At 51.9% G+C, this 9,881-nt stretch overlaps 3 protein-coding genes across 3 annotated transcripts; 1 reads left to right on the top strand and 2 right to left on the bottom strand.

The window, feature by feature from the left end:
- Positions 1-1,205: 1,205 nt before the first annotated feature.
- F4812DRAFT_419504 (uncharacterized protein) lies at positions 1,206-5,391 on the top strand. The gene is made up of 2 exons (XM_047933351.1): positions 1,206-2,184; positions 2,259-5,391. Exons 1-2 carry the CDS (start codon positions 1,881-1,883, stop codon positions 4,919-4,921), a joined length of 2,967 nt encoding a protein of 988 aa, XP_047793247.1. The 5' UTR covers positions 1,206-1,880; the 3' UTR covers positions 4,922-5,391.
- Positions 5,392-5,661: 270 nt separating this feature from the next.
- Positions 5,662-7,174, bottom strand: F4812DRAFT_450096 (subtilisin-like protein; the record flags this gene model as incomplete). The annotated part of the gene is made up of 4 exons (XM_047936053.1): positions 5,662-6,107; positions 6,213-6,318; positions 6,395-6,760; positions 6,833-7,174. 4 exons carry the CDS (start codon positions 7,172-7,174, stop codon positions 5,662-5,664), a joined length of 1,260 nt encoding a protein of 419 aa, XP_047793246.1.
- Positions 7,175-8,634: 1,460 nt separating this feature from the next.
- On the bottom strand, positions 8,635-9,466 carry F4812DRAFT_419494 (D-isomer specific 2-hydroxyacid dehydrogenase). Its single transcript, XM_047933350.1, has one exon. The coding sequence runs from the start codon at positions 9,441-9,443 to the stop codon at positions 8,862-8,864; it is 582 nt and encodes a 193-aa protein (XP_047793245.1). The 5' UTR covers positions 9,444-9,466; the 3' UTR covers positions 8,635-8,861.
- Between the last annotated feature and the right edge of the window lie 415 nt (positions 9,467-9,881).

Here is a 9,881-nt window from a genome sequence, read left to right as displayed (position 1 = left end):
CCTCGATGAAACGCTCTGCACTTAACTCCCACAAACCCATTGTATTATCGTGGTGCCATAAGGCATGTTTTCTGCCTTAGGTAGTCTCGTCATGCCATGCGAGATAACGCAAGCGGCGATAGGATCCGAAGAAGTCAAATGATGAACCAAATATGCGACTGAGTCAAGTAATGGTCACACCGCACCGAACCGCGCGGCATAAACGACGCCGTGGCTTGAAATATGTAATATGTACATAGTAGTAATGCCTACTCCGGATAATATCTTCAATTTGTTGGTGAATTGAATAAGTTTAAAAATGCCACGACGATACGGTGCCTTCAGCCCTATAATATTTAATATTTTAAGTACCCACTGGATTTACGCACTGCTCTTCATGAAGCTTAACCAAGGTAATAACTAAATAGCAAAATCATACTATATATCCTAATCCATCTACAATGTACCTACCGAAGTGTAGTTTGATATTTGCGTCGACTAGTAAAGGTATGTCGGTATAAACATATCCGGATTCGGAAAGATTGGTACGTGGGTTCAACCATTGCAAATTCCAACATTAACCTCCTAATATGTTCATCTTAAGTGAAATCTCGACAAAAGCACATTTCTATCCCTTCTCTGCTCTGAATAGAATTCTGTTTACGGCCAGATCCTAGGTAAAACACTTGTAAGTCCTTGCATCCTTTCCGCACGGAAGCTTAAAACGCACTTAAGAAAAAAAAATAATGAAGTCCGTGTACCATAAAACATGCTAAGTTGTATATGAGTTGTATATACCCGTGCGCAACAACTCATTCCATAAGTGTGATCTTACTGTATATCATTGTCTGTGAGTGTTGCAAGTTGTAGCGACTATCCTCAGCCCAGCTGTCAAATGGAAGTCGAGCTTCCCCGTATTGTACGTATTTTTGTCGACAAGGATACTGAAGTACCCCGATATGTAGGTACTGACTCGCACGTGCCACTTCAAGGTCCCACCTGCACGGTTAACCAATCATAATATGTGTCAGGTTTTGTATTATGGGGCTTAGTCCCTACCCAAGTCAGGTCAGGCGGAATAAGGAAGGCTACCTGCACCAATCCGGCCTGAGGTCATGGTTTTAAGATACCAAGGTACCTATGGTAAAGTGGAGACCTTGCGTAGCTGGGCACGTAAGTACCTGAGCACCTAGGTATTTACTATGTCACCCACAGTGTACCCGCAATGTATCCACAAAGTATTTAAAAAAATCTTAATACGCCAGTTACGCCTAGAATATCTGCCTAAGCAAACCATGGTGGTACAAGTGGTGACTTCCCCCCCAAGATAGGCCAGGACTATTAGATAATCCAACAGCCGAAAAAGCCTTCAGATCCAGTCCACTTCCCTTTTTCGCTGCAAAGCTCCGGATTGCCTTCTCACACACGCACGTAACTTACAACACACAAAGCAAATATCTAAACACATCCCTTTCTCATACTGAAGTTTCTCTTACTTCAAACCCCCCTTCCAATTGCCATTGTCTCAAGACAATTGGCCAATTCGCCTACCGTCGCGTTATTGACACGTCGCACATTCTGTCAGCCTCACCTGCGTCGAATCGCATAGGAGACAGTACCAAGTGCCACGCGCCCACCTCCCCCCCCAAATTCTTACCTCCAGGCTCTTCCAAGTTTGAACCCACCCTAAATTCAATTCTTGTTATTCAACCTACACCACTACCAACTAAACAAACTACAAACTATTTCTCCACCATCTTTACAACGCACAACTCACAACTCAACCAACCGCCCACCATACTGGTGTTATCGCCGATTTGACTGCTATCGTTGCAAACCCCTTCTAAGAAGGGAAATTCATCTATTTCACATACCATATTGCCTAACCTAAGTCTTAAGAGATGGCTGAGGTTCAGGCTCGATCACAGGCACCGTCCTCTCGTGGTAGAGGTGGTGGCCGCGGTGGCAGAGGAGGCTTCGCCAACCGTGCTTCCGCAAATAGACGGTCTAACGGTGATAAGTTGACGAGTGCAGATGCAAATGCATTCGAAGACGACGGTGATATTAGCCAACTTAGGAAGCAATACGGCGAAAAGCTCGACACTATCAAAGAGCTATTCCCGACCTGGTCGGATGCCGATATTCTCTATGCCCTCAAGGAGACAGATGGCGACGTTGAAGTCGCTGCTACTCGAATTGCTGAAGGTATGCTCTTTTTTTTTTCTTCAATCATTTGCCACCCTCTGTCCTTCGCTTTGCTAATATCATGTTACTTATAGGTACTATCTCCCAGTGGGGCGAGGTATCGAAGCAAAAGAAGACTACTACCCGTCCTAAACCGAAGGATGCTTCTACCGCAGCTGGTCTCGTCGAATCGACCGGTAACAGCAGACCAGTTCGTGGCGGTCGCTCAGATGGTGTACGAGGTGGTCGTGGTCGTGGCAACGAGCGAGGTCGAGGAAGTAGCAGAGGTCGGGCAACTTCTCACGCTACTACGAATGGTCATCGATCCAAAGAGAATCAGCAACTCTCTATTCCGACTGAAGAATCCTCCGGGTGGGGAAATACCAATACTACTACTACTGAAGATACTACTGCCAACGATCACGGCGCCTCAGTCTGGGGCACAACTGATTCTACTACCGAAGCTACCACTACTCCCGCTCCCGCCCCCACCGCCGCTGCTGTTGAACCAACCCCTGCTAAACCCAGTGTCATTCCGCAAGGTACGCAGAAGACTTGGGCTAGCATGTTACGCCAATCGACCGCCCCTAAGCCAGCACCGAAGCCGAAAGAAGTCCCTGCGCCAAAGCCCGCCGAGGTGTTGGAACCTCTTCCTCCCGTCGAGCCTACCCCTACCGCCCCCGAGCCCGAATCGCAGCCTGCACCCGAAGAAGCTCCGAAAGAAGCAGTCGAACAACCTGCCCCTGTAGAGACACCTAAGGTCGTTGAACCCGAAGTTGTACTACCTCCCCCCGAAGACGATTTGACCCGAGTCAATCTCGAGCAGTTACCCGATGAATCGCAGCCCCCAGCAACTGCCACAGCTGCTAGCACTGCTGCAGATTCCTGGGATCCCAGACAACCGCAACAAAGTGCTACCGCTACTCCGCTCTCAGCGTCCCAGGCCCAACATCAGGCTACCCGTCCTGCTGCTAGTGGATTTGCCACAACGGCCATCAAGGCGACCGAACGTCCCGCACCTCGCATGCCTAGTTATCAAAAGCGTATTCTTGAACAGGAAGAAGCGGTACGGATGCCTGGCAACCGTGAAGTTGACCGTGCTGCCGTACAGTTCGGTGCTTTCAGCTTGAACGGAATTGAAGATGACATCGATGGTGACCGTGAAGATCCCGAGACTAGGACACAGCCGCCACCCGAGTCTCCAGTTGCCGTTCCCCGTGCCTCGCTGCCTCCTGTATCTCAACCTGCTGCAGTATCTGATGCATTTGCAGCTGCTCAGAAGCCGGCCACGTCTTTGCCCTCGGCACCAAGCGCAACTGGTAGAGCACCCTTTCACCGTTCCCAGAAGAAGAAGTACACTAACCGTCGTCTAGCGACGCCCGTAGCTCCCCCAACCGGCCCCGCCGCCATAACAGCTCAGCGTATGTCAGAATATCCCCAAGTCAGTCACCCTACTAATCCCCCCATAGCGCCCCAAGCGCCCTCGAGCAATCAGCAATTCGGACGCTATGGTCAAGCCAACGTGCAAGAACCGGCTGGCTTCCCACAGAAGCCATTTGATACCTTCGGCCAGCAGACCGCTACAACGTCAGCCGGTCTAGATACATACCCAACGCCTACTACCCAAACGTCGGGACCGCAAACTAGTGGGGCATTCAGCTCTACCCCGAGCGATTACCCACCTTATTCGAACGACCCGCAACTTCGGAGCACCTATAATAATTATTACGGTCAGCAGCAATATGGACAGCACGCCGGCCAAAGCCATCACGAGACTTCCAATGCTCCAAACCGCGGATTTGGTAGTTACAACGCTGGCCAGACTGATAATCTCAGCCAATATCCCCAAAGCGGCGCTCAGCAGACTAGATACGGAGCTGCTGCCTCGACCGAATCTCATAACAGCGGCCATAACACGCCCAACCCGATCGGCCAGGGCGGTCAACAGGCTTCAAGTCAAGCAACCCAGCCCCAGTCTAACCTTCACCAGCAGCCGCATACTACCCAGTATCCTTATTCGCACCCGTACTACTCGAGTCCGTACTACGCCCAATACATGAGCCAGTATGGTAACGCCTATGGACAGGGAGCATACGGCAGCCCATACGGTAAAGGGGGACTTTATGGACAACCTCACCAGTACGGGATGTCCCCGCAGGGTCCTTATGACCATACCTCTTCTCCTGCAACAAGCTTTGGTCAGTCCTCTCTAGGTGGCCGTGATAGCGCGATAGCTTCTGGTATCGAAAACTATGGTCGAGCAGGTTCTACCCAATCGGGAGCGCCTGGTGGTCTCGGCGGTAGCGGATTTGGAGGGATGCATGACACGTTTGCACGTGGTTCCGGCTACCCTTCTCAAGCCGGGCAGTCATTCAACGCCCCGAACGCACCTGGTTCAACTACCGGCCCCGTGAACGACGATTTGAAGCCGTATGGCGACTCGAAGACAGCTGGCGGACCTAGTCCTTCCCTTAGCGCTGCAGCAAGACCGGGCTCTGCTACAAACACCACTGCTGGATCAGGGCTCCCACCTCCCCAGTCAGCTCAGCAAGGGATGGGCGGATATGGGGGCTATCCTAGCCATCTAAGCCACGGCCTGCACGGCAACCAATCTGCAGGGAGCGCTTACGGTCTCGGAGGTACCGCTGGCCAAGGGCACGGCAACGGTCCGTATGGCGGCTACGGTGGTAACCAAGCCTTCGGAAACTACTATGGAGCGCGACAACAGCAAGGTGGCTGGGGCGGCAATTACCACTAGGCATCACGTAAGCCGTCGAATCGCAGACCTTGAACCTATATAAGGGGCTTCAGGTTAAGATCCAACAGTAACAGTACTACCTAGATCCAAAGTACTACTAGCACAGGTGACAACAATGATCGTTGCCACCTTTTCTCCCTTTATTTTCCCGCAAAGTTGATCATGAGACTTTCTCTACTCTAATGAGCTCTTGGGGGTATCGCTTACTCCCTCCTTTCTATTGGCGGGGGCATGGAACGGACCAGAAAAGTTCTTGTCGAGGTACGGGGGTCTGAGATTTGCATGTACGATTGTTTTTCCTTACACAGGGTTACATCTCCGGCATCGAGGCTACGGTGCCTACACTAGGATTAGGATGATACCGATTACCAAAACTTTTCATACTCGGTTGAGTAGCCCACATATTGTACGTCTTTATTGATACTTGTGACCAACAGTTTAATCATAATAAAGAACGTGACACGCGTGAATTGGAGGTTCCTATTGCGTAAGGGGTTAGCTATCCCCCATGTATAATTATAAGACGCTTCCTAGTTAAGCTGAAGGTAGGAGGTAGGTAACCCATCACGAAGTTTATCCACTATATCCATTACAGATCGGGTTGAAATCGTCAAGAATCAATATAGATCCCTACTAATAAATAATACAAGGTATATGTAGATACGTAATCTTTCTACGTGTCTAGTCCATTTTATATACTAGACACGTTTTACCGTAGTCCATCATCATCCCCATAAAACTCATACAATGCCGTTATAAGCCAGCAAGTTCGGGCTGCCGCTCCCCGCATCAACCACTACGTCCGCAGTAGCCAACTCCTTGACGCGGGCAACCGTCTTGGCAGGCCAGTCTAGACCCTCTTCAAGTCCCTTAAGGTACAACACGAGCCCCGCGACGTGCGGGGACGCCATAGACGTACCGGAGCTCAGGATCTCGGCGCCCTCCACGTTCCACAGGGAAGGGATGTCGACTCCCGGCGCGAACACGTCGACATGCCGCCCGAAGTTGCTCCACGACGCGCGCGTCCGGTCCCAGCTCACGGCGCCGACCGTTAGGGCCGACTTGGCAGAGGCGGGCGAGATTGCCGAGGCGTCGGCGCCATCGTTGCCTGCTGCTACGACGGAGAGGATCCCGAGAAAAGAGGCAGCGTTGACGGCCCTGTTGAGGGCTCGCGAGGAACTAAATTCTGTGGCGTTGTTAGATGGGGGATGGGGGAGAGGGGGGAGGGATAAATAAATAGGGAAAGGGGAAGAAGTGGTGAGATTCGTGAGGAAAGGTAATATCTATTTACCTAAGCTCATGTTGATAACAGACTTGCTTGCTCGTCCCGGTGTCGAGGTGATGTTGTGTACCGCCCAGTTTATTCCGTCGAGAACGTGGGAAACGGTTGAATAACCCTACGATTCCAATCAGCATGGCTGGCCATAAAATACGCACGACAAGAAAAAAAAATTTGCTAAATATCCATCTTACCTCACCCCTAACGACCTTAACGTCGACAACGGTCGCCTTCTTCGCGACGCCGTACGTCTTCGAGGCGATCGTACCCGCGACATGAGTCCCGTGGCCGAAGTGGTCGTCGAAGGATTCTGTGCCGGTCCAGCTGTTGTAGCCCTTGATAGCGCGGCCTTCGAACTCGCTGTTGTTGGTCAACACCCCTGAGTCGAGCACGTACGCGTACGTCCCGGCCCCCGCGCTCTCGTCGTAGCAGTACCTGTGGTACGGCGTGTAGCTGTTCGTGAGCTTCGATCGCGACGACAGGCTCGCGACGCCCCATGGCGCGTCGCGCTGCGTAGTGGACGTCAGGCGCGCCACCCTGTCGGGTTCCACGGCTAAGACCTGTGGGGGTTAGCATCGTTCAACTAACTAACTACCTACCCTAAGGTGACTTAGCGGAATTGGGCGTTTTACATTGTCATTAGCGGTAATCAGAGCGATGACCTCCTCGTCGAATTCCCCCGCGTACCCGTTGAAGCCCTCGAACCCGAACAGCTTCTCCAGACCAGCAGTGAAGGTACCGCGACGGGAGAGGCTCCCCTTGTGCACGTTCTGCACCCAGTTCAGGTGGACCCCGATGTCGATGTCGGACTTGAGGCTCACGATGTATTTGCCGGGCAGCACGTCGCTGTCACTACTGCCATCGCCATTGCCAGCTTTCAGATTCAAGATATTTTTACTGGTATCGAGTATCCCGGCGAGGGCTGGGACAACGAATCCGAAAATGCCTAGGGCTAAAGTTGCTACACGCGGCATGGTGTCTCGTCTTGTCATGTCACGTCGATTTACACGGAAACTTAGGGGAGAGAGGGAAGTGAACAAAATCTAGGGCCATGATCTAAGCTTTTTTTTAATAGTTTTTTACTCTTTCTTATTTTTTTCGGGACTTCACCCCTTATCCACCAAAACCCAGGGGAAACCCTCGTATCCAAGGTAAGTACTTTACCTACCTAACCTTGGGTAGATAGCCTACCTAACAGCCGGCTATTGTATTGTACTGACTTGCGCGGATTATCGCCGGGAAACGTGGTGAACGGACCCGCGACCCTGACCTGGGAGGGCTGTGGAAATTGCCGGTCCCATTCATTGCCAAGCCAGGGTTAGGCTAAGTGTGTCCCGGAGCACAGCTCGTCGGGTCCTAAAATCCCCCCTGACCCTGCTCGTTGAGATGACGCAAGTCTATCAGTTTGGCATGTTACGGATAACTTCGCCAGTGCCTGTTCAAAGCATTAGTATCTACCGACCTGGTAGGTAGTGGTGAGTTGAGGAGAGGAAGCGTAGGATAAAGAAAGAAGAACAAAAGAAAGAGAGTAAGAGATGCCTACCTGTTAATTCCAATACAAGCCAGGTAGGTAGTTGCTTTTCTCGCAAATTTACATGGTCCAAGTCGCCGTAACCTCGAGATCACGATTTGCATACCTGCCATCCAAAGCATAAGGGAAAGAATTGGTATAAATAATCCCTGATAGTCGTTGATACGAACCTAGAACTCACACGATTGCCCCTTAGTTACATAGTAAGCTATTTAGCATTGCTGTGAGACATCATTAGACATCTCGTACTAGTATGGTTGGATATAACGTGACCTGATAATCAATATTACGAATATTTAGGGGTTCCTTCAGAGACAATCTTAAAACGGACAATGGCCGTTCTTATCAGGGATTCAAGACAGACTTCATGAAAACCCATACGTAGGTCTTATTCGAATAGATTAGTGTATATAAACTCTTCAGAGTCTATTTCCAGCTATACATGCTCCAAAGACCTAGCCAGGTATTAAATTATGCTAACATAGTGTAAGTCATTCTCCTCTAAGGCTTCTGCTAATGAACTCGAGGTTAAGTAAATACCGCTACGTAAATACCAGAGTCGATGGTCGTTGAAGTATCGCCACAATATAAATAAAGTCAAGCTACTTTTTATTCTTGGGGGACGGACGGTAAATAGGCGGTGGTCTGGATATGGTTGCCTTGGTTGCCTTGGTTGCTTGTCTATCCATCCGAAAAGGGGTGGCAGGCCAGTGGAAAATAAAAAGAAACAAAAAAAAAATTGACTTGAACCATGGACCTTGAACAACTAGCAAAAAAGCTGGGGAGGCGTGACTTCTTAACTCTCCTTACGAAGGGCCCCTTTGGGTTTTTCTAACCATCAAGTCATGGGGTGGCACCAGTTTCTCAGGCCGCGGCCTCCACTGGGACGTTCCATTCTGGGTGATGGATTGCTGTTTCATTATGACTTATAAGTTTACTTTGGTTAGGCAAGTACTCGTTTGCTCTGCATCACCACCCTCGTCCTCGCGCATAGCTTGGCACCTGACCAACCATTTACACTAAGGTAGGTACCTAAGATAATAAAAGTATTTCTTGTACACCATCCATCTATCTATATGCTATATCTATAATGCAGCATGCTGATCTACATATCTAATAGCCCATGACGTTTATACGACCGGATACTTTGGCTGGCCCGTAGTCAGCCACCCAGCGATATTTTCTTTCAACGCTCTGTTGTAGTTCGCAATAGTGTCACTCGCGCACCAAGCAACGTGCGGCGTAGTAACTATGTTCAGACCAGCGACATCCGGCCCTACTAGAAGGCTATTATCAGTATTCGCCGGCTCCAGCTCATACACATCCGTCCCGTAACCCGCGATCCTTCTCGACCTTAGCGCCTCTACAAGCGCCTTCTCGTCCACGATGCCTCCCCGCGACACGTTCACTATCACGGCATAGGGCTTCATCGTGTCGAGCTCCGCATCGGAAATAAGGTTCCTCGTATCCGGCGTCCGCGGCAGGCACAGCATGATCACCGAGCTCGCGCGAATCAGCTCGTCGAACGGGGTCCGGCCCTCGGGCACCTCCGCGGCGCCTTTCCGCCCTGCTACCAAGACCCTCATGCCGAGGCTCTTCGCCGTCGCCTCGAGCGCCCTCCCCACGGCGCCGTACCCCACAATCCCCAGCGTCTCCTCGCGACACGTCCTCGGCGCCCGGCCGTCCGGCCCGTCCAGCGTCTTATGCAGCATGCCCCTGCCCGCCCTCTCCCACTCCCCGCCCTGGACCAGGCCGTGCGCCCGCACCACGCACCGCCGCGCCGCGAAGTACAGCGCGACGGCGTGCTCGGCGACGGACACCGTGTTGCAGCGCGGCGTGTTGGCGACGCGGACGCCGCGCGCCGCGCACGCCGCCAGGTCCACGCCGTCGGTGCCCGAGGCGACGACCGCGACCATCTTCAGGCGCGGGGAGGCGTTGGGGTGTAGGACGTCGGCGCGCAGCGGCACGACGGTCACGATGGCCACGTCCGCGTCCCGGATGCGCTCCGCGACTTCCTCCGGGCGCGTGAGCCCGTACGAGCGCAGGGTGTACGTGTACGGCGCCGGCAGGTCGAGCGCCGGGACGGGCACGATGGAGGTTTCGAGCGCGACGACCGTGAGGTGGTGGGTGCTATCTGCGTCTTGCGGCGT

The sequence above is a fragment of the Daldinia caldariorum genome (assembly GCF_022478825.1).
Source record: "Daldinia caldariorum strain CBS 122874 unplaced genomic scaffold F4812scaffold_3, whole genome shotgun sequence".
Taxonomy (NCBI): Eukaryota; Fungi; Ascomycota; class Sordariomycetes; order Xylariales; family Hypoxylaceae; genus Daldinia; species Daldinia caldariorum.
Note: the sequence above shows the minus strand (reverse complement) of the source record. Positions and strands in the feature narration are given on the sequence as shown.

What these genes read in the sequence shown, in the direction of transcription:
- F4812DRAFT_419504 (XM_047933351.1), top strand. Translation starts at nt 1,881, where the DNA reads ATGGCTGAGGTTCAGGCTCGATCACAGGCACCGTCCTCTCGTGGTAGA. An exon ending in TGCTACTCGAATTGCTGAAG is followed by an intron (nt 2,185 to 2,258) that starts GTATGCTCTTTT and finishes TGTTACTTATAG; the next exon opens with GTACTATCTCCCAGTGGGGC.
- F4812DRAFT_419494 (XM_047933350.1), bottom strand. Translation starts at nt 9,443, where the DNA reads ATGCTGCATAAGACGCTGGACGGGCCGGACGGCCGGGCGCCGAGGACG.